Below are 25,640 nucleotides of genomic sequence, written 5' to 3'. Positions count from 1 at the left end.
CACATCTTCTAGAAGTCGATAATGATGGATCGTTCGTATCTGTGGGTATAAAATGTTTGTCGCAGAAATGGCTTATCACGAAGCAGAAACATAGCTTCAAGGCCGGACTCGGGTTTTACGAGCTCAGGGACGTAATGCATTTTAAGCCTGATGGGAAAAGTCTTTTCTAAAAAAATAACTATGGAAAAAATTACGAATTATGTAAGGAATTTCAACTGGGCTCTCACCAATCGTCTCGTCCTTCCCTAAACTAAACTTTCATTAGTGCACATGATTAACATATTTATGCATATTTTAGTTTCAATTTGTTCTGTACATTCTTTTATAACTTATTCCTGGCATCAACTATGACTTATATTTTAAAAAATAAATAAGCAAAGACAACAGACACATATATAACCGAATTAATCTTTATTTACTAAAGGGCATTAAAAGTGACGGATTAAAAACATTATGCAAAATTCTAAGCCGAGTTTTGACTCAGACAAAAGGCTATTAATAAGATCACAAATACTCAACATAATTAAACAAAAGCAAATGCACAGAAGAGAAAAATCTTTTCACGCTATTTACCTAGTTAACTAAACTTCGTTTTGGAATCTTCTAACATTATAGTTTTGTAATATCACAGATATTGGGGAAAGTTCCATCAATTGCTCAACTGTAATAAATATGCATGATAGAACATGAATCTGTAAAGAAAATGACTAAAATATACGGAATTACAATTCACTGTTCATACCCTGAATTTAAGGACATTTAAGTTGATAAAAAGAATTTTTTTATTATGTAATATGAGATAGTTTATTTTCATAACAAAATTTTAGGTTTTTCTTAAAAATATATATATAGAAGTTAAATAAAATATTTAAATAAATTGCTTAGTTTTGAAATAAAAATAACTTTTTTCACAAATTAATGCTAACCTAGTAGGGAATTTAGCATTGCAATTAGAGTGCCGATGTAGATAGGCATGAAAAAATAAATGACAGTATCTGAAAATTTTTCAAAAACAACACATTGAAGTTAATAATCTTTTTAATTTTTATAAAACACTTAAATATCATTTATTAAATGTCTTTTTTGTGAATAAATCTTTTAATTCAATAAAACTGCAATTGGAAAAACTAAATTTTGTTTCGACTAGTTGGCAAACGAAAATTAAAAAAAAAGAGGCAACATTTTCCCCTAATATTTGAACAAAAGATGGCATTAAAAACTTAAGATATTTAGACACAAAAACAATAGAGTTTCAAAACTTGTATTGTTAAAAGATTCGAGATAAAAGTAAAACTACATCTGATTCAGGGATAAGGACTTTTCAAATAAAAATTATAAAGTACATTGGGAATCTGAACTACAAATCATTTTAAGATTTTTACACCATTTTTATTATATATATTTATATGGTATATCACACAAAGCTAATTCTTTATGTTTTTGCTCTTCTGTGCATTCAAACAAACTAATGCAATGAAAAGTAAAAATTAGAATATATATTAGTATGTACTAGTTTTTTTTATACAAATTCCAGAAACAAAAATTACAAATTTTAAGACTTATACATCAGAAATATATATACATAACACAGTTATAAAGGGGTCTGTTAATCACAGTAGTTTTACAAGAGTAATTCGTTTCGAATAGATTTTAAATAAATTTTTATTTTTAATTGTCTTTTTTTTTTCATCAAACAATTTAGCGAGAGATCAAGCTAATTCTGCAATACATTTTTACTTAACAATATTGCATTTCATGACAGTGAAAATACAGCAGTGACTTGTGCAAGTATATAATTAAATAAAAATATGTATAAGAAATATTTATTACTATAAAACATGGTAAAGGACTTTTAAGATTATTTCCTGAATGATTGTATTTTAACATTGACAAAATAAGTTAGTATATTGATTTAAGTAGAAAAAAAATTTATCTCTTCAGTCCTGAAGTTTTAACATGTGCTTGTTGCGCTTGCAGCTGCTTGTTTTTATATTTTATTCAAAGATTCTACCCTGGATGGACTATTATACTAGTTGTGCTCTATTTTATTTTACTATACGCTCATAATGCTTTTTATATTATACGCTTGTACGCTGAATATATGTGCTAGTGATATAAGCAATAAATCTAAATTATTTGTAAAAGATTCTAAAATGTTAATTTATTCTTATGTGTCTATTTTTAGTGTAAAAAATATACATTAGCCATAAAAAATTATTGCCAAAAGAAAAATTCAGGATTGAAGAGATAAAATTCACGTGACTTAAAATTTTGATTTTTAATAAAAATAAGTAAAATTAATGTAGCACAGTTTTAGAATGATTAAAGTTAAACAAAATTAGTTTCTAAAATAAATAATACATAATAATAATTGCAACTCAAACATACAAATGCACACAGATTTTCTGGATATTATTTCGTTGGAAGTTCTCATCCGTTTTTCTTTCCTACTAAACCTTGACTTGACATTGTAAGTTCTCAATTCCACCTGAATCCAGCAGGTAAACATAGCGTGTTTTCTAAATTTAGATTTTAATAATGTAACCTTAACCTAACTCTTTCAATTTTGAGAAGTTTATATACATTATTGATTTATTTTTGTTAAATGGCAGTTAATTAAATTAGATGACATCATTTAAATTAATTCACATTAATTAATGGAAGCACTTAATAATAATGAAACTATATGCAAATAGGATTCTGTAATTATCATTATTAATAAAGATTAATAATGAATGGTTAAAATTGCAGAGTCAAGTGATTATGACAAAAAGTTAATAATAATAATTTGTATATAAATTATTTAATTTGTAAAAAAAATTATAAATGGAAAAATTATTTAAAAAAAAGAAAATTTTAATTAAAACATTGCAATGGTCATTTAGATTTTCCGGACAATAAATTGAATTTTGAATAGCACTTTACAAATTATGTATTTGAAATTATATATTTATAAGTAGGCACCAATAGTTTTCAAATAGTTAAAAAAAACTCATTTGAATGTTCAATGTTTATCACAATAAAAATTAATTTGAAGAGGAAAACTATTTGGAAGAATAACTTTTTACAATTTGTTTAAAGTAACATTTTGTACATTTCTAAAAACAATTTCAGGAAGCCTATTAGTATGAAATTAAAGATACTTATAGCAGTAATTTAGCATCAATGTAGTTTTTTTATATTACAAATATTTACAACAACAACAGAAACTGAGAATAAAATAACGTCATTAAAACAAGATTAATTTAGTTACAAATTAAAGGGCGGGGAACCAACAACTGCATATGGCAACAAAAATATATAGTACGAATTTCCAATTTATTTTTCCCTATATTAAAACATTAGAAATAATACTGCGTAAAACAACCACATAATTTTTCCACACACACTTTTAAAAACATTCATCCTTCGTGCCTAACATTTTTCTTATTTCACAATCAGCAGGGATACCAACTCAAAGATTAAAAACAAATATACTTTCTACACTGCAAGAGAATCATGGAATGAAATCAATTGAAACTTATTTTCAATTGCTCAAGAGCACAAATTAACTAATTGCACAGTAAAAAAAAAATAAATTAGAGTTTCTAAAGATTACATAATATAAACACATAAGTATCACTTTGTTAAGACAGTTACAGATTTGTAAGTAACTCTGATGTTTAAAGATTGAAAAATGCTTCAAAGAGCTGTTATGCTGATCAGATAAATTTCACAAAAAAAAAGAGGATATTTTTGTAAGATTGGATTCATTTTTGATCAAAATGTGCATCAAGAAATGCAAGCATATGGCCATAATTTATAAATATTAGATTAAAATTATTATTCATTATATAAGAATGACTTCAGAAATCTTATAACGACATTCATCTGGAAGATTTTCAATTAATGTCAGCAAAGAAAAATCTGTCATGGCTGGCATCCCTGCTCCAAACTGTCTTCATTTCCCTTATAAACACTCATCTCACATTGCAATAACTTTTTACCTTATTTCGACCACTCAAAAATAATAGAGGGGGACAGAAACAAAATATTACGTATACAATTGGTGAAGAACTAGACTAATTGAATGAACAGCAGAAATATAAGCGTGAAAGAGGGGATCTGTTCTCACAAGCTATATATTATAAAATATGGAATTAATGCTGGATCAACAGCGAAGGAGTGATTCGATGATGAAACTTCCTTCTATGAAGACTTCTACCGGATGTGCCAGTTAATTTAATTATTTTTATCAACTAGAAGCAGCACATCTGGATGTAAAAGGACAACAAATCCCACATTTAGGACACAAATACCAGCTTGGCTTCTTCAGTAAAACACACACATTAGAGACGATAAACACACTTGTCCAACTGTTTCTAGTTGGAAGCTGTTGTTTTTTTTTTCTTCCTTCCACAGCGTAAGAGATTGGGTACCTCTCCCTCTCAAGTTCTCACTTTTTTTTAATTTTATTTGCATAAATAATCCAAATAGTTTTTTTATATTTCCTCAAGCGAACAAACATATACATATAATTGATTTCTTCCTAAATGGCACTGTGATTCACTGGTGACTATTTTCGTGGAGTCACAATGAACGCAGGGCGGCGATCCTAGGCAAGAAGGTGACTAGAAGTACAGCAAAGGTTATTAGGGCACTGTTAGTGGGCGAGGAAAAGATGGCACTGTTATCTTTCACTTTGATATTTACATCTCTGTTGTCTCCGCTGTCGAAATTGAAATCGCTGGGCTTTGTCCCTAAAATGAAAAAGTAGTATTGAATAAACTTACAAATAATGAAATCTGAAATAAATATGAGAGCTGTAGGATATTAACATTTTAATTTTAAAAAAAAAATTATATTCATCAACAATGAAATACTTGAACAGCATAGTGGAAGAACAAGTTAAGTAATCGTGGTAAATATAACACTAAAGCATTAGAATATAATACATTAAAAATATTAAAGCTGGTTATGATCAGGAAGCTGTTTAAAAAGGACTTCTTCCACAGAAAACTTGGTAGCATAACTATAGTTGCATAATCGATGGCACAGAACTGTCATTGTGTAGGACCCTGAAAGATGTTGGCTACCCTTAAGATACCCTTTACCAGTGGGTACCAGTTTACAATTTAGTACCAGTAAGCTGCTAATAAAAAGAGTTTTTCAATTTAAACTTAGTAGAGAATAACTTTTGTCCACAGCAGAGCTGTTATTGTGTAGGACTACGACAGCAGTTTGAGGCCTACCCATAAGATCAATGGGTACTTTTTTACAATACAGTACCAGTAAGCTGTTTACTAAAAAAAAAAAAATCCTCGAAAAATTTTCGAAGTTTTAGATCTGATAATCTAACTATAGTTACAGCAGAGATGGAACAGTGGGTATGACTCTGAGTTGTCATTGTGTAGGACCGGGTTTTATCCCTGAAAGCGGTTTGAAGCCTACACAGCTTATGATCGCTGAGATATAGTTTGTTTTATTCTATGAGAGAGAAAAATGAAATGCTGTGATATGTGAGATTAGACTCAATGAGTCCTTCTTAAGAGAACGCTATACTAACACCAAGGAAGGAATTTTCTTTCACATAGGTGGAATAATTTCTTGGCGAATTCTCTTCATATACACATTATTTAAAATGTAGAAAAAATGGGTTCAGTAAACGTAGAATAAATCATAAGGTTTCAAATGCTGAAAAAAATTGTTTTTTCCTTCAAAATGTTCAGAAATTATGGAACGATTAAGGATTACACAGTGGAGAAGTTATCCTGCAATAATTTGTTTGCATTTTGATATTTTGAAAACACCTTTTCAGCATCTGGAATGTCATGATAACTCAATGTCAATATGCAGCCTAATTTTTTTTAAAAAAACGCACTGTATACCTGAACTTACTTTTTTTAAAACTCTTAAAATATCAGACTGAAGTGAAAAAGGATTCGCCATCGAAAGTTCTGCTATACAGCGCATTCTTACGCACTTTGACAACCAGAAAAGGATATTCAATTTTCATAAGTGTATGGCTAGAATTAATGTCTCAACGTTTACGAAGATGTGGAGGTTATGCCAAAATTTAAATTAATAAAATTACCTATCGAACTGTCAACTGGTGAGTTATAAACAGGCGTACACCTGTATCGACCGTTACTCCGTAAAAATAAAATACACGTAATATCGTAAATAATTATAAAAACAGAACCTTCTTGAATGTAAAACATATATTTCCTTCAGTGATTAAATTCTAATGCATCAAATTCTAAGATCAGTTTTCAATTGAATTTAAACTGCGCCATTCTGTATCGATTATTAAATTTGATCTTCGGTTTCGGGCGAAAACGCATCTAATCGGAAAACACATCGCCAAGTACAAGGATACGATAAGATCATACACGCTTTTATTTAAATGAGGAGCAACACGCCAAGCATATTTTATAAGTCGGAAAAAAAAAAAGAATAAACCTTAAGTCATATGAATGCAACGCAGCAGAAAAACAACCTAAGACGGTGTTCAAAATATTAAATTTTCCCTATGTCTAGCGAAGCCAAGAGATTTTTCGTTTTAAGTGTGATGTTGACGAGTTCAATGCATTTCTACAAAACCCGTTTTCACAAATATGCAGACAACAGTTTTTTTTTAAATATTTTTTTCTGACGGTCGGCAAAGGAAAAATAATGAATAATTCGACAGTTAAATATCTCTTGGATTTATGAAAATAAAATCAGACAACGTAAGCCACAGGGAAAACTAGTTACAAGGCCAACAGACTACTACAAATCACAAAAACCCTCAGTTTGCTAACTCCTCAAATAAATTATATAAATAGGTTGCAACGGACATAAATTACAGTTAATTAACATTTATTTATTGCGGTTTTCGAGAAAAATACGTTTAAGTTTAATGTCGGATACAAAAATTTATATAGAAATCAAAGAAAAAGAATTTCATACATCAACGTTATTTCGAAATGTTAGCTCAAATGAAATTAAAAGTGGGGCTTAAAAAAAACGCGGATAAATAAAGATTATATCAAATTATGCTATGTATGAGATTTATTTTTCTTTTTAATTACAAAAACCTTGAAATCTAAAATAGGTCGTATAACATGAATACTAAATTATTACTTAAAAAAAGAGAAGACTTCTATGCATTCTTAATTGTTATTTTGTTATTCAATATAGTAGACTTATCAGATTTTTCTTTCTGAATCCCTATTAGTAACCAAAGGAGAAACAAACATAAACATTTCGTCACGATTTTCATAAATCATGGTCGCAAACACTTTCCATAATAATTATTTCTAACCAATTATTTATTTTAATTTTATCACTATTATGTATAAATTCACATAATTTAAAAAAAAAAAAGTTTATCCATTAGATATCTCGATTTTACTTTCTCAAAACGCTGGTATTTTGACAAAAAGTTTTGAAACAATTTCTAGGCGATTTTTCGCTTTTAAATATAGCTGAATTATATTTTTTTGATATAGCTGAAATGTTGTTACGTAGGTATGAATTATTTCTATAGCATAATTCAAAATGTTTGTCCCAGGCAATAGAAATATCAAAGTAGGTTGCTTTCCTTGTAATCAACGAGCATGCATCGTTGGAGGGTATTTGTCCCTCTCAATAATTTGAAATCGCTGAAAGTTCCCCTCAATATTTCAGACAAATGAAGAAACTTTTCAAAATTATTCTTCTTGCAGATATTTAGCAAATATAAGAATTTTTTTTCCTTCTTATGTGTGAAACTTAGAGGACATAATGACTGTCTCACTGTATATTTTAATTTCGTCCCTCTTAAAAATTGAATACTTGCTTCCAATTATTCTTAAAAAATTTTTCTCTTTTTTTTTGCAAGCATGTTATGGGAAGGAAGGAAAAAAAAAAAAGAGTCATCTCTTATTTCTGATGACACTAAAAATGTATCAGCGTATCAGTACACTAAAATTGATACATCAGGTATATCAGTACTCTGCTTACCTATACGCTATCATCTTCATCTTAATTTTTTTTCTTTTTTTTTTAAATATTCATTTACGACAAAATACTTAAATAAGTTTATTTAGCATGCGATTTTCAACGCTGCTAAAGATTGACAAAACTTAAGTCATTACTGTTGTAATAATGTAACTGTTGTAAGTTGTTACAAACTTACAACAGTTACATTATTTGCAAAAAAGCGTTATTTATAATACAACGGCAGAGCGGCTGCCTTTTAAATAACAAAACTAAAAATATAAATCATATTAAAATATGATCGAATTTCATTGCATATTGATTTCATAAAATAAAGGCTATTCCATTTTGTGAATACAATATGAAGAGGAAGAGAATGTATCCTTACCTCCCCAATCACCACTTCCAGATCCTTTATCGTAATCTTCATCGTCTCCTACTTGATTTCTCGTCCAAATGCCACTGCCACTCCCCTCCGCCATATAAGAGTCTGCTTGGGGCAGTTCCGGCAGGATTCTCTGCCTCAGCAACTGTTGAAAGATTCAAATGACATTCATATTTTACAATTATCAATACAAATTAAGTATCGGTCGCGCATTCATATTTTAAATGTACCCCACTACTTTCAAGCGCCATTATACGATCAGTTACTACGCTAATTGCAAGTTAATGCGAGTACATTTAAATAATTTGCTTGACGTGATTTGAAAATTTACCAATCACTACCGAATTCGTTGCATGCTTGGATTTTAATTTAAATTCAGATTAAATGAAACAGATTTGTCGAGAAATAGGTCAGTCGCAAAATATTTATGCGATAGAGTATAAATAAGTTTCTTACGAGCGAATAATAATGCATACCTTTCATTTAGTACAATCTTTTTTATTATATACATTAGCAAAGTGTATTTAGTTTGCGTATTAAAATAAAAGAGTAGAAAATACTTGTACTTAAAAAACACAGGGTGACGAAAAGCAACTTAGACAAAGTTTCAAAACGAATATTTTTATAGCAACATATCGCTAACTCAATTTGAATGATGTTATGCTTCCTTAGCCACGCAATTTCTATGGAAACCATAAATGAAACTTCCAACAGCATATAGAGCTAAAGGCACTGAAGAATGGTGTAAGGTACAATTTCTTATAAAACAAAAATTGTCGCCTTATTCACTGACTTGAATTTAATAGATTTTTCCATCATGAAGAAACGGATGTGTGCTAAACCTCATAAGACTTTGTTATCGTTAAGAAAATACTTGTGAAGGAATGAGACCTATAGCAGAAAATTTTACGATATATTTACAGCTTTTCATTAAAGTCAACGGTCACAAATATGTCATGTAACAAGTTTGATTACAGGTCCCGGTATTTTTAAAAGCTGATTAATTTCACTTTGAGTTTAAACTATTTTATTGTTTTGTTTAAAAAAAATATTAAGGTCTTTATCTGTTCATTTTTCCATATACTTAATTCGAAAGACACATACAAAAGAAATAGTTCAGACATTAAAACTAGATACACAAGGTGTGTAAATTAAGTAATAAGACTGGAGACGTAACATTTGATATGGCAGTCCTGGATCTTCCAAATATAGATTGTAGGTGAACCTTTCATACACTTTTAGTACAGTGAAATCGGTAGATTAATGTGGCTGTCCTTAGCGAACTTGTTAAATAAGTTTTTGTAGTGCGTTCTAAAAATGAGTGATATTAATGTGGAGCAATGGTCAGTTATCAGAATTTTCTTCCGACTTAAAATTTTGAATAACTCCAGTAAGTCAAGTAAGACAGTTTTTTTTTTATCAATAGGCCAGGTTTTTCGGAAAGAAGATTCAGAAGGACTTAAACAGCAAGAACTGATGGAATTCGGGATCTCGAGTTTTCAAATCAGTAATTCGCAGTCAGAATGATCGGAAAAAAGTTCCAATGTGTATTACATCACTGTTCATCAGATTTTGAATAACGAATTTGATTTGAACTGCGAAAAAGTATCATGCCTGTGAGATATCAAGAACGGCAACGTTTTCGACCAATTAACACATTCTTGAGGCTCAACCTTTCTTTTTACCTGACCAGGGGTCTGTCCAGACATTTTGTGAAAGGTCCGTTTTTCGTGAAATTGTGAAAAAATTACTCACATTCTTTTAACCAGGGTCCGCTTTTATGAATTTGTGCAAATAGGGTCCGTTATTGCAAAAAAAAACTTTTTCAAGGAGTTTTTAAATTGTAAAGACATACAAGATTATGCTCAACACTGTAAAATTATAATTAAAAAAATTAAATTTTAAAAAATAAACAACAATTGCTGCTTCTAAATTAGAGATGCAACATACAAATATTTGGTATTTAGCCTATACTGCTGAACGCAGAATATTAATTTCGGACGAATAATGGAAGAATCGTCTGCCGAAGACAAAACTTAATTCGTTTACATCCATCTTTCTTGTTTTCTGCCCTGGAAAGGGTTTATTCGATTAACAAAATAATAATGAAGATAAACTAATTTGTGAAGGATCCGATTAAAGGAAAAATCATTTTGTGAAGGGTCCGTTTTTAAGTTAAAATAGTTTGTGAAGGGTCCGTTTTTATGAAAAGATATTTTGTGAAGGGTCCGTTAACGGACCCAAATTTCTTCTAAACAGACCCCTGCTGACTTGAGTTCTTTTGAACTTTTCCTCTTTCCCAGATTGAAAATTCATTTCGATGGGCGTCATTTTGGGACAGTGGAAGACTGTAACCAATCAGATAAAGACTATTTTTGTATCGAGCTCCAGCACTGCTATTAGGAATGGAAATATATTTTCCCGAGGGAATTATTTTAGACGGAGACAATATTGAATTGTAATTAAATTCGAATAAAAAACCTAATATCGTTATCTAATTTACACCACTTGTAAGTCTGTTTATAATAATAATAAAGTGATTTAACAGAAGAACATATTTTAAAAAAAATGGCTGCAACATACCCTGCTCATTTTTTGTAGCTTTTCATCGAGTGCCATGACAACAAGATCGTCAGTTTCTGGTGCTTTCATTTCAGGATTGTATTTTTGGGCTGCGACTCCCACGCCTGCGATCGTATTCGTGTACCTGGAGGAAGAGGAAAAAAAACATTTTTAGAAAAGTTTAGGCTATTTAACGTATTATTCAAAATATTTAGATTCAAAATTCTAAAATAGTATATATATTCAGCTTCTTTTTTAATAATAGTTAACTATGTCAACTGATTTATCAAAAAATGAAGGTTGAGAGCAAATGTAAATGGAGAATTACATCTGTTATTTCTTACTGTATAATCATAATAAAAGAGTTCATATTTATCAGCAAATAAAATTTACATTTACAATAGATATTGATACAATTCTTGTTTTATTATTAGATTAATCTCTTAAAATTCGAACAAATTCATTAAAATTACTATTCAACGACATATGTAAAAACTGTATAAATACATTATATCAAAACTATTGAGTTTATATTTATCATAGAATTATAGATAGTAATAGAATTATCGCTTCATTATGAAATTCATTTCTTAAATATTGAACATAGAAAATTAAAATATACACAGCAAATAAAATTACAATTTAACAACATATGTAACTAACTGTACCAACATATATCAAAACCATGGAGTTTACATTTATCATAGAATATCATACAAAAATATGAATTTTGCTCTATTATAAAATTCGTCTTCTGAATATGAAACATGTAAAATTTAAATGTCCGTAAAAATTATTGTTTAACAGATAGATATGTAACTTTAATCTGCTTCATTAAGAGTTTGGTCTCTCAAATATCGAACAGACAAATTTAAAATGCACCTAAATTATTATCAAACGGATATATAATTGTGTAAGCACATTATATATCGGTAAAACGTTTAATATTCCCTCTCTCTAACAAAAAAATAAATAAATAAACAAATAAAAAAAAGCTGCATTTAATAATAAATTTATTAGGTTGAAAGAAGCAATGCGGATTTTTAGTTTAGTTTTACCGAATTAAATCTAGAATAACTCAGCAAGTCGAATTGAGTTGAACAAATAAACGAACAAGTTAAAAATCTCTTTTCTTAGAAATGAAAAATAATAAATTCCCTACTACTTTCCATTTAATGTAAGGAATCTGAAGAATTTTTTATTTCCCCTCTGAATAAGACGTCTCTAGTAAAGATAAATAACGTCTGGGTCACTTTCCAGACTAAGTAAATATTACCTCGTTTACTAGGAACACTTTTTTAGAGCCAAGAGTGTTAGAATTTTTCGATATATTTTATATTAACTTCAGTAGTCCTGTCTTATTTCGCAGGACAGCGTTAGTACGATTTTCTAGTTGAGGTTCGTGCAAGCTGATGAATTAGTTGACAAAACATAGTTAATCGCTGGTTTGTATTCAGCGATGGATCGTTTATTTGTGTGTAGAGAATAAAGTGGTCTTAATGGCGCCCATTTTGAATGGAATTCGAGAAAAAGAAAATGTATGATTAATGCTGCTGGCATATTTCAGACATTGTACTGGAATATGTACAGAAATAAATAAAGATATTTTTGAAAAAGTAAATTTTTCCCAAGAAAAATACATAAGAAGATGCAGTAGCGTGTTAATTTTGTCAATTAACCAAAAGTTGAACGTTTTAATAGCTTCACACAATCCGAAACTGTGATAATATAATTTAGAATCAGATTAGATCTTATAATAAGATTCTTACTGAGCGACCAAAAAATGATCCGACAATTTAAACGAAATCAATTAAACAAAGATAGAAATGTACACTTTACGGCGTTCCGTTCTGTTTAGTAGACAGGATTAGTTACTCTCACCAAGTTTTGCTAGTTACAAGTTTGACAATAGATCATACTGCTATCCAAGGAAAACTATAAAACTGTATTTTCAAAATAACCACGTTTTGCTGCAACAACAAGGAGCTGCTGTCTGTGGACTAAACTAACAGACAGCCGAGCAAATTTTTGAGTTGGATTGTCTAATAGGGATAAGCAATCACTGTTTTAGTTAACTGTCGCTATCTGGTGATGAACATTGTAACTAATTTTGAAACTTGATGAGAATAAATAATCTTTTTTTAGCAAAATGCAGATTGTACATCCAAAATCGTCAGCTTTTTTCGGTATCACGGACTAATCACAATTTCGATCGCCAAGAGTAAGATGGGAGTTTCATTAGAAGACACCCCCAGAGCATTATACTATTTTTAACTATTAAAAATCCTTTTATAACTCAATGACCCCAATAGGGGTATTTTTATTTGTCTTGTTTACAGATTCATTTTTATTTGGAGATTTGACTTCTTTATCAAAAGGGATTTATTTATAAGAACATGATTAAAGGTTTTGAAAGACAAATAAATCCTCAAATTGCCAGTCTGAATTAAACATTCCATATTTAATTAAGAATCGAGTTAATAAGGATAGAACGAAAATAATCCAGTCCAATGCAATTCTGAAGCAGTATACCAAGTGTGCAAGAATAAAAGGTAGGGATGCTGAGAGAGTAAGTTTCAAAGGAGGGGGATCCATGATTATTATGCGAAGGAGTATTCTTTAGGGAAGAGGGGTCGACCACCCTTTTCACTTTCTCTGCGGTCGAATTATTCGATTTGGGAACAAAGTAAGGGAACGATACTGATATTTTGGTAAAATGGCAGTGGAGCACTTATTCTGATATGCTAAAAAGAACCGGCTTTGTTTTTCCAATATTTCTAGATTTGTACTACAGTTATACCATGGATTTCATTTATATAGTGTTTTTCACGGGAAGGCTGGGCGATAAGTATTGTGCGCTACAACGATATTTAAAAACGTATTCTCCCAATATCGTGTTTAGGGCAGTGTTTCCCAAAGTGTGGTAACCGTACCCCCAGGGGTACGGGAAGAATTTAGCGGGGGTAAGCTTTCTTATGCGGAATATCTTGCAACAAACGAAAATTTCAGAAAATTTTATTTAAAAACAAAGCTAGACATGAAATTTACGATTACGTATTTTTCTATCAGCTATTTTTTGCAAAGTTAACAGTTAATAATGAATGATGTCAACAGCCAGTTGTGATTTTTAACTTTTGAGCAATTTTTTTATGGTAAAAAATGCGTCCATTTTTTTATGAGTGGTACACAGCGTTACGAAAAATTTAGAAAGGGTACACCAAAGTCATAAGTTTGGGAAACCCTGATTTAGTGTACCGTAGCCGGAAACCTACGGGAACTGCTACCCCAACGCAAAGTTATTTGATTAATAGAATAAAATCATACACTAGTTTAATTTTATTGTGCCACAAACTAACGATACTCCCGATAAATACTGAATTTTCTAGCTTTATAAAAATAAAGATAAAAAGAATATTCCAAGTGCTTTCCAATCGCTTCGAATGATGCCACCAGGCAAGATTTTCAACACTTACTTTCACTCAAACAATTACCCTTCGCAAATTAATAACAGCAATTACTATATAAAGCCAGAATCGGGGGAGTGCTTTAGATCACGCGTTGGCCAAGAGACTCGTGACTGCAAAAGGAATTGCCGGTTTCATGCTTGTTCGCATTACATTTCATGTTCGGAACCCGAAATTCACTTTAAGGATGGGGAGACCATTAGCAAGATGAATGTCTTCATCGTGCACTCTGCACTTATTATGAGAACATACGGGCATCTCATTCACGATATGTCATTTCCATGAATGTTATCATTTGAGTACTCCCAAATGAGTAGCTCGTTTTCAGAGCTTGTACCATTTTATTGTGGAAGTGGACATTATACACAAAAATGCTTTAAAAAATATTATAAGAGAGTGTTTATTAGCGTTATTAAAGGATTAATAGCATTTTGGTAGTTAAATTTTAGTCAAAACGAGAGCCGGGTGAAATATCGATGCATTTAAAATATCGTACAACGTTATTTTAGAATATTTTCCCACAAGATCTAAGTAAATGTCATATCCTACGATAATATCGAAATATTAATTAGCAACAGTAGCTACAATACCATTATCAATGTTTATCAAACACGATAAAATAGTGGTAACGATAATTATGGAAGAGGATATCGCGATAATTATCGAACAAGATACTATACTATCTTGAGTGCCGATTTTAACTCTATTGTTGTATTTTTATAACTAAGCATCGATTTTTTATTTAAGTTATGGTCAGTACTGATGTTAATAAAAGAATGTTTGTTTTCAATTAGGTAACAAAAATATCGTCAATAGTAATACAAATGAAATATATATCGTAAAGTGTCGATATTTTTGGCGATATATCGAGATATTACAGTTTTGTTTAGCCCTAGTCATACATTATATTGTCAATACTGATATGAATGAGTTACAAGCAGTTAACTGGATACGTTATTTACGTTTATAAATCAAAAACAGTATGGATTTCAACAAGATTAAATGAAGTTATTGTGCTAAAATTCTAAATTAAGATTGTTGAACAAAGATAACAAAATAAGCAGCATTTTAAATCTTTTTTGGGAAATAAAAAACAGTCAGGTTTTCTTCAAACAGTTGCTCCTACACCTTCTATTAGTAAAAATATCTATAATTATTTCAACAATATTTTAGAAATATCTATGATTATTTTAACAATATTTAAGAAATATCTCTAATTATTTTAACAATATTTTAGAAATATCTCTAATTATTTTAACAATGTTTTAGAAATATCTATAATTATTTTAACAATATTTTAGAAATATCTATAATTATTTTAAGCAAAATTCTAAATCAATATGCGATGTGTTCAAAACTAGCACGTGGTATCCCAGGAAATATTATATTTCTACGCTCTACTGCTGACATTTAACGAGAACTAAGACTAAGAATCTATTAGAACAACATATACCTTCGATGATTAAATAAAAACCAACATTTTCCGAAGACGAACTCATGCTACATTACCGTCGACATCTCAGATTTGGGTTTATATTTATGATTTAAATTTATAGTCATCAATGATATGTGATAAACCAAGAAACGTTATATTTTGATGCTCAATCACTAATTTTTCAGGTATGAAAGTTGCCGGATCTATCTGAACTAACATACTTCTTTGATGATTAGATGAAAACCAAAATTTATAACTTTATTTTGTTCTATGTATCGATGTTACTTAAAAATTTTACAATCGCGAAATCCACATTCCCATCGTCATTACATTTAAGGTTTTAATTCATTACCATCAATCACATGAGATAAGCCAGGAAACATTACATTTTGGTGCCCAACTACTGCTTTTTCAGGCAACAAAGACCCATCAGCAAAATTTCTCCAAAAGGTCTAAAACATGGATCACCCGAAGAGAAAGGTTCAACATCTGATCTCGAAAAGGACTAAAACATGGATCACCCGAAGAGAAAGGTTCAACATCTGATCTCCAAAAGGACTAAAACATGGATCACTCGAAGAGAAAGGTTCAACATCTGATCTCCAAAAGGACTAAAACATGGATCACCCGAAGAAAAAGGTTCAACATCTGATCTCCAAAAGGACTAAAACATGGATCACCCGAAGAGAAAGGTTCAACCTCTGATGATTTGTGTGACATAAAAGAGTACGACGAGAGTACAAGGTTCAAAAAAATCTTTCCATTACAGTAAAATGTAAAAGATTTGGCCCACAAATGGGGCAAATTTCAGAAATGAATTTTGCTGCGACAAATAATAGGGTGATAACTATGTATGAAAGACGAAAAACCCTGATAGAAAAAAAGGGGGTAAGGGAGGAAATAATACCATTTATTCCAAAAAAAGAAATCAATAAGAAGAAGAGTAATATCGCCAGGGGAGAAGGGAAATTGAATTTTTATGGTTATGCACACATATCCTCTGGCTGAAAAAGCAATCGAGTCCCCTACAAGATATGAATAATGATATTGCAGCGGATAAAGAAATTTGTTTTCACTACCTACCATTAGATCTTCAACTGACTGTAGAAAGAATAATTTATCACCAGTGGCTTGCGCGAATTTTCAGTCAGGCCTCTTATAAATATTTAGGAGAAATGTTGCTTTACTAAATTATTGGAAAGTAGTAGGTAGTGAGAACGAAAGAAAATTTTCATATTAGTTTGGAGGTGCGTGTTGTATGCACACGGGCGCTGGAGACCGCGATGGGAGTTAATACATATTTCAAGGAATAAAACTGATTTATGTATATTAGGTTAGTTAAGTAAGCTTTATATATAGTTCATTTATTGAAGGTTTTGTGAGAAGAGGTTTCCTACAGTAATTTACAGATGGTATTTCAAGTAATTTGATTTCTGAAAGGGGGCAAAAAAAAAAAAAAAATNAAAAAATCAAAAAAAAAAAAAAAAAAAATAGAAAATTGTAACTGAAAGCGAAATAGAGTTCTAAACAAATAATTTTGTCACCACGGAATAATTTATTTTAAAACCAAAAACTAACATTAGGTTTGGGGAAACAACCAAATCCTTAATTATTCATATTTTAAAATTTTATAAATTTATTAGTTTTTTATTATTAATTTGATCAAACAACCAATCCTTAATTATTTATATTTTAAAATTTTATTCATTTAGTAGTTTTTCATTATTAATTTGGTCAAACAACCAAATCCTTAATTATTTATATTTCAAAATTTTATTCATTTATTAGTTTTTTATTATTAATTTGGTCAAACAACCAAATCCTTAATTATTTATATTTTAAAATTTTTATTTTTTTATTAGTTTTTTATTATTAATTTCAATTAAAAGTTTTAACAATCATACATTTTTTTGCACTCTCGTTAGCCAATTTAACTTAACTTCATACCGTTTCATTCTTATCAGAGCTTAGATCACATCTCAAAATTGATATTAACAAAACAAAAAAAAACAAAAAAATACGATTTCTTGCGAAGTTAAGAGCAGATTTTGAAGAGAAGTAAATGCAAAAATATCAGTTGTAAAACATCTCCCACTAGTAATATATATCATAACAACCAAGCAAAATGAACAATCCAAACGATTGGTTCTTTTGGACGTGCCCCAAAATATTATTATTTTCTTTTCTTTTTTTTTTAACAGAACTAAATCAATAAAGTAGAAAAGATATAAAGAAGGGAGAAAGAGGTGTTTTCTTCCTTAAAAGAAAAAGGAAAGAAAAGAAAAGAAATGAGATTGCAAGGTTAAAGGAGGCTAAAGCCGTAAATGGAATGTTTCCTGGGGGTAGGAGAATTTCCAGAACCAAGAACTCCAACAAACCTCATATACTGTTAGCAAATAGAAGCAAAATGGAAAAAGGATTCTTTTGAAAACCAAGGTTTTTAATTTGATTTCAAAGAGATGTTAATATTCTATTAAAGGCATTAATCAGTTTTCAAAATATGAAAATATGACATACATACTTCTACATAATATGAAAAGAAAATATTTAATTAGAATTTGATTTTTAAAAAAAAAATTCTATTAATGGCATGAATTAGTTTTCAAAATAAGATTCTTCTTCTACATAATACCAAAAAAAATAATAATAATATTTAACAACAATTCGATTAAAAAATATTCTTTTAAAGGCATGTGAATCAGTTTTTAAAATAAGACGTCCGTTCATAATGCGAAAAAAATAATATTTAACCAGAATTTGATTTTTTTGAATATTCTATTAAAGGCATTATTTAGTTTTCAAAACAAGACGTTCTTCGACAAAATAAAAAGAAGAAAAATATTTAATTAAAATTTTATGTAAAAGGAGAAGAAAAAAAAACTCCTCAAGCAGTTCACAATCATAAAAAAGATGAAGGCTATATATAAGTTAAATATTTACTATTGAAGGATGTAAATTTGTCTTACAGAACATTATTTTAATGAAATACACCGTGCAACAATATTTTTAACTATCACAATAACTATCAGTAACTATCAGTATTCTTACGTCATGACGTGAACACCATACCATACGATAAATATTAAAATTGCTATGATAATCATTAACGATAATATCGGAAAATTTAACGACAACGAGATATATCAAAAAAAGATAATGTCACGAGCGCTATCGTTTTTGAAAAAGACCAAATGCGATAATAAACCGATCGTTATCGACATCGATTACGATAGTGTAGCATGTATTAACAATAATGATAATTATCGGATGCGATATTATCGTCAGTGTTGATAAATTTAATTTAAATAAAAAGGATAATATAGACCGATACAAAAATAAAGTATATCAATTAAACTCGGAAAATGCCATGACATTAAAATTCCAAAAAGGCCCGATAAAAATGCCTAACATCATGTTTCATATTAAGAGAGATAAATATACTGGTAATAATATTTAGAATAGCTTTATTTGAGTTTATGAACAAATAGAATTAAGAAAATCCTACATACGAATATTGCTCACATTTAGTAAATCCATATAGAGATTTGATATTGAGATATTCAAAAAAAAAAAAAAAAAAAAAAAAAAAAAAAAAAAAAAAAAAAAAAAAANAATCAAAAAAAAAAAAAAAAAAAAAAAATTATTTTGGCTCAACAAATATTGTTGAAATAAATTAATGTTCTAAAAATATTATCTACCGAATCTTTTACCAATGCTTAAAAAAATTCTGTGAGTCAGTACAGAAAATAAAATATAAATTTTCTATGTGACGTAACCTTTCACTGAATTTTTATTTCTTCATTCAGAAAACTGGCTTTTTAAGCAGCGAAATCTTTGAATTTCTAGCAATAAATTATTGAAACCGCATAATACTGTGAAACCCGATGTAACTATGACAAGTTTGCAAATATTAAAAATTTCTGAATCGAAGAATATTTTCTTCCACTAACTACAAATATTTTTAGTTTTAAATAACATATATTTTTTGTTCAATTTATAGTTGGCATCTTGCTAGTCAACTACAGTAAATAGCCAAACAAATAAAAGATGACCTATATTAAGGTAAAAGCAATTAATTTAATGTCGTGGTTTAGACTGTGGGGTCATTTACCACAGAATATTATGAAAAGGTTGACTAGATTGTTTTGGTAAAAGGTTGAATTAATGAGAAAATACTGATTAAAACTACCGTACAAGATGCAATTTCTAATAGGTTATCAGAAGGCAGATCAACAATTTAATTATTTTAATTTTAATCGGGAACAATTTAATGATAAAGGCAGTTAACTAATCATTTTATTAACATTATGTAGTGGGCATACTTATGTTATTGCTAGATTGACGTATTATCGATAAATTCATTAAGAAAAAGAATAATTTAAAGGATAACTGTAATAGTTGTGCAAAGGGGGTTAAATCGTTTAAGTTATTAGCGTTTATGGAAATTTTCGAGGTCACACCGATCTACTTCGTAGATTATATTGCAATGATTCCTTGATTGGATGCAATCACATGATGCAACAGTGTTCTTACTAAGTTTTGTTCTATTTATCATTCCATTTCTTTGGGGAAAAAATTCATTTATTATGTTTAGAGGAAAAATAAAGGAAATCTTGATTTATTTTAAAACATGAATTAATGTTTAAAAAAAATCACCTATTTCCAACACAAATTATTAGCGCCTCTTTGTTTACTATTTCTAGACTTTAATTAAAACTTAAAAATATAATTATGTAAAATAAAGTTTTGTAGTGCGTGTAGTGTGTAAAAGTAGAAAAAAAAGTTTCTTTAAGAGAAACACTTATAGAACACATTAAATAATAAATTCCTAAGCACTCATTTTATTTTTTTCAAATGCCTAATCAACTACATTAAAACTAAAATAAATCTCTTCCTTTCATTAAAAAAAAAAGTGAAATAAGCATTAATTTTAAAGCAAAGCGGCAAGTCCGAATTCAATTAATCAGCATGTCAATAAAGAATTTGAATAAAATAAAACTGAGGAGGTATTTCAGTTGCCATGGCGATGAGAATAATACGCAGGCTGATTGGAAGGTTTGTAGCATGGGCCGGCCGTCGTGAGGGGGCGAAAAAATGCGTAGGAGGGATAAAAAATTTTTTATATTTTTTAGTCGACCCTGGACAGGTGTTTGCCCAATTGCAGTCTCATGGATTTGCTTTCAGAAGGTCGCAGGTCGTTGAGCCACAACCGTAGAGGTCGATCTGCTCAAGGTGGAATATTGCCATTCTACATTCTACAAATTTTTATTTAATTCGCAACTCTGACGAATTAGAAGCTTAAATGGGAGAAGTAAAACATCTGCTACAGAAAGGGACGTTTTACACTGTTTCTTAATTGATATTAATTTCACAAGTTGTATATTGAGCACGACATTTGGTGAAATATTTTGCAAGTCGAATCGCTAGATTGAAAAAAGTAGGGCAGTAATTGTTCTCACTGATTCAATTATTTCGCGTGATTTCTCACACTGCGGGTCCTGGCCAACTGCTACATCACCAGCTGAGCTGAGATGGATAATGAAAAATATTTTTGGTTGCCATTAGCTAGCTATAAATAGTTTTGAAACATGCGTTTTCAAGTGAAACGGATATGAGAGCAATTCGGATGGGTCACGTATCTGTTAACTGCCAATTTGCTGAGAAAAAGTCCATTTTGGTCCAAATTTACACGAAATTAACGCAAGTTAAACATAACTACTACAATAATACAACTTGTACTTAAAATTTATTAGAACAAAAGAACCAGTGATGTGCAAAGGTCGGTAGATGTGCCCGGAGCAAACTCCTTGATCAGATGAGCATGAAAAGCGTAGCCTAATCACTAGAAGGGAGACATTTTAATAAATTAAAAAAAAAAAAATTCATTAATATCAATATACAAAGTTCAGTTTCATGCAAACATAAGATCCTCTGGCCACGGCATCTTCGGGAGCTATATGGAGGTCTTTAGCCCTGCTCGGGACATTTGTGTAAACATAAGAAGAAAAAAAATTTTATGGTAAAATTAATTATAACCAACAAAATATTCTTAATTCCCTCCCCTCCCCCAAAAAAAAGTTTAAAACATTTACATTTTATACGTGATCTATTTTTTTCGGTATTTTAAGGCGCTAAAGCTCCATATTTAGGTGGTGTGGAATTCATGTTATTTCACGGATAGGTGGTCAATTATTGACTATATGTCTGGTACGTTTGATCCCATGCCCAACTCTCACTGCACGCCACTGAAAAGTACCCACCAAAAGCAAAACTTACTAAACATAAATAAACGACATTACAAATATTATCCACCTTTTACAAGAGATACAAGACTCGCATGCAAGCGATTGCTGGGTTACTAAGTTAAGACACTTCCAATAGTGGTGACGATTTAATCGTCTCAGATTGAGAGTGTCTAATTAGTTCAATTCTCCCCTCCCCCCATTTGAAATCGTTTTATTCTTATTTCCATATCATAAAACAACATCAGACATTTAGTTGGAAGGAGTTCTGGTAATAATTGAACAGTGCGCTAGGTAATTTGATCTAACAGAGTTAGAAACTGAAAGGAGACAATGAAAAAGATCACTGGTGTTTCGTCGTGGCCCACGTTTTCCCTTGATATCCATTTTTATCAACAAAAAATAAAATAAATAAATAAAATTGAGTACTTAGGGTATTTAATAATAGTTTACTGGGTTAAATTTGATGGTCCCGATACTAGACATATTTTTTTAAAAATAATTTTGGTATAATTAATAATGTCCCCATGGGTTTTATCTTTAGTCTTTGACAATGAACAATGCGTGTCCTTACAAAAGAAGAGATGCATTTTAAAAAATTGAAACAATTGAGAAAGTTCAGTTTTCAGTATTTGCCAAAGTAAGCAGGGGGGGAAATTAGAACACAACACACCAAAAGATCAACTTATAATGTACTTCTCAGGTCAACTAATGAAATCTGATGGCAAATGAAAACGTTAGTCAAATTATCTAATCCGAGTGATTTGAAGGGAAGTTTAAAAAATAAAATAAAAGAAATACCGAAGACTTAAATTATCGTTTCACAACTTTATCTCTCCCTGCAGACAGTGTTAGAAAAACGTTAAGCTTCGCGGAAATTAATTAAACCCTCCTCAGAAAACAGAGTAGACTTGGAAAAAGATAATTCTACTGAAGTAAATTATACTGAAATTTGATTAACGACATCGTCCGACAACGAAGACTATGAATTGTGCATCAAAAAGACAGCGTTTCATGAATTTAAAGCGCAGTGGAAGGAACGGGGGTTGAGGGCGTAATCTTTCCACCCCCTTCTTCGATTATAGAAATAAAACGAGAAAAAGAAACTGAGCTTAATGTGACAGCTGCTACGCAAATTTAGCTTGGGAGGGGGCAGGGGAGTGATCGAGAAGGGAAAAAAAAAGGCAGAAAATGTTAATGAAAATTCGATTCTTTTGCCTAAGCAGCTTAATATAGTAACGCTCATCAATTTCACACTTGCCATTTAAGCAAGTACTTTTTTATCTGACAGGTAATGCTTGTTTTAGGTCATAGAACGTAAGCGCGTTTAGTCCCCCCCCTTCTAATTTGCCTTGGAGAGTTTTTAAAAGAAACATCTCTATTTGGATGATAAATGAATAAAATACGAATTGATGCGTTTGTTGATACAGAACCAGACGTTTAGAACTAGCTTTTACAAAAAGAATTATAAAGTAGATAAATTGTGTCGAAAACAAGAGCTTCTTATCTATTTATCTCCTTTTATATAACTATATATATATATATATATACATACACACACACACTAACAGATAGAACTGGTTTTTTAATTATGGAAAATTGAATGAATTCATACATTTTTATTGTATATAAATTACGTGCATCATTAAATTTTAATAAATCTTCAGTTCGAACATGTTTTGATTAGAAATAAGTTTATTAAAAAAAAAAAATCATGTACGCCTTGAATGAGTACCTCTATATGTTATGATTGTTTTAATATACAAATTTTTTTTTTATTTGTTAATTTTTCAAAATTAAATGAAATTAATCTAAAAAACAGTTATATATTTTTTACATAAACTAGTTTATTACACAAACTATTTTTCGACTGTGAGCTAGGAGGTACTTTATTTACGGCGCACGGGAACTGCACAATGAGCTATTGGCGTCGGTCTGGGAAACATCCGCGCACCCTCGGTCCCTACTCCAGCTGACCACCTGCTTACTAATCGCAGCCGGTGATGCTTGACTTCAGTGTTCTACTGGGAACCGTGTCTTTACGATGTGGACAGTTCACTGTGGGACAGTTAGGGTGTCACATATTGACCATTCCAAAGCTGTATGTTGTGCGACCCAAATTAAATCTGTGTCATTTAATTTCAAATTAGATTCGCTTGACTTGTATTAATCTAGTAAGTAGCCGATGATCAAAATTTGAATAGTATAAATTCATTGCTTAAAAAAGCTATTATTAGACTTTTTTTAAAGTAACAGTCCTAAAATATTAAAGTTCCTTTTTTTAAAAAAAATTTATTGACCACGATATACACATAAATGACCACTGAATTTTAGAATAATAATAATAATTCATATTTACGAAACGTCAAAATTAGTACGGAAACCGTACAAATGTTAAGCTCTAAGAAAGTAAACAATTTAGTGTTGTTTCTAAGAAATCATTGAAACATATTAGATAAAAAATATCAGAAGAGCGGAAAAGAACACAGCAATAGTTACTTAATCTTAAAGACATTGATCCCCCCCCCCCACTACTTGAAAAAATCTCCGATATACCATATCTTCCAAAATAAATTCAAGTAGCTTGCCTATTATTGTAGGTAATTATCTCATTTGGGGATAAGATAAATACTATAGTTTCGTAAATTTGTCCAAAACAACAGATAAAGAGAGCAGTCATATCATCACAAATATTTAGATTAAAATATATTTAAGTAGTTTCACTATGCTATGAATAAAATTAATAGATAGAAACTTAATTGTCATATGCTATTAAAAATATATCATCTAATCTTTGCTGGTTAAGACAAAAAGAGAAGGTAGTAAGTTCAACATTTTAAGCGTCTGTCTTATTGACCAGGAACTATTCGACCAATTTCGCTTAAATTTCGTATTTTGCCATGCTTAAAAATGTTGTAAGCCTTACAATACAAGATTTTTTCGACTATTATCATAATAATAAAAAAATAATAAATATTTGCTATTATACTTATTTTTTGTATTGAATTATCTTTGAATAAACTAATTTTATAATTGTGTCAAAAAGTTTTCAATTTGCTCAAAAAATTCTCGCGAAACGGTGAAGTACGCAAAAAGTGAAAATGACATTAAGGGGTCAGAACTTTAGACCGTGCTCCTGACCAAACTCACATATACATTTCGTGAAAGACACATATAAATTTCATGCTTAAGGGAATATTTTAATTAAGTTCAGAAAATGTAGCACAAAATTCTTTCGAAAATGTTCTTACGTTTAATATCTTAGAAAATAATTTTCATTTTTACAAGTTCAATCTTCAGGATTCAAACTATAGAAAAAGAAGACTACTTTCTAAACTAAATCTATTTTGGATAAATGTATAGACTCATTGGTAATTTAAGATTTAAAGCGAAAAATCAATAGCACTAAAAAAAAAAAAAAATTCGAACTTAAGTAAATCAAAATTATTTCATTATGTTATTAATTTTGACATCAATCACTTATAGCAACGTTCAAACATTGCTTGTTATAAACCACAGACGAATGTCCCGAAAGATATTGTTAAGCCGATCAGCTCAGAGATAACGAGCATTCACTTTCAAAGTATGAAAACTGATTTCCCGAACGCTAA

General features: G+C 30.0%; 1 protein-coding gene across 1 annotated transcript in view; it reads right to left on the bottom strand.

Annotated features, from left to right (window-relative positions):
* Positions 1 to 394: 394 nt before the first annotated feature.
* LOC107446074 (division abnormally delayed protein) overlaps positions 395 to 25,640 on the bottom strand; it is a 161,551-nt gene continuing 136,305 nt past the window's right edge. The window contains exons 5-7 of the mRNA XM_016060607.3: positions 10,910 to 11,033; positions 8,330 to 8,471; positions 395 to 4,739 (exon numbers count right to left, since the gene is read on the bottom strand). Of these exons, the coding sequence (XP_015916093.1) occupies positions 4,570 to 4,739; positions 8,330 to 8,471; positions 10,910 to 11,033 (436 nt within the window). The 3' untranslated portion in view covers positions 395 to 4,569. The remainder of the gene's footprint in view (positions 4,740 to 8,329; positions 8,472 to 10,909; positions 11,034 to 25,640) is intronic.

This window comes from Parasteatoda tepidariorum, chromosome 1, assembly GCF_043381705.1.
Source record: "Parasteatoda tepidariorum isolate YZ-2023 chromosome 1, CAS_Ptep_4.0, whole genome shotgun sequence".
Classification (NCBI taxonomy): Eukaryota; Metazoa; Arthropoda; class Arachnida; order Araneae; family Theridiidae; genus Parasteatoda; species Parasteatoda tepidariorum.
The sequence above is the reverse complement of the archived record's forward strand: the minus strand, read 5'-3'. Positions and strand labels throughout refer to the sequence as shown.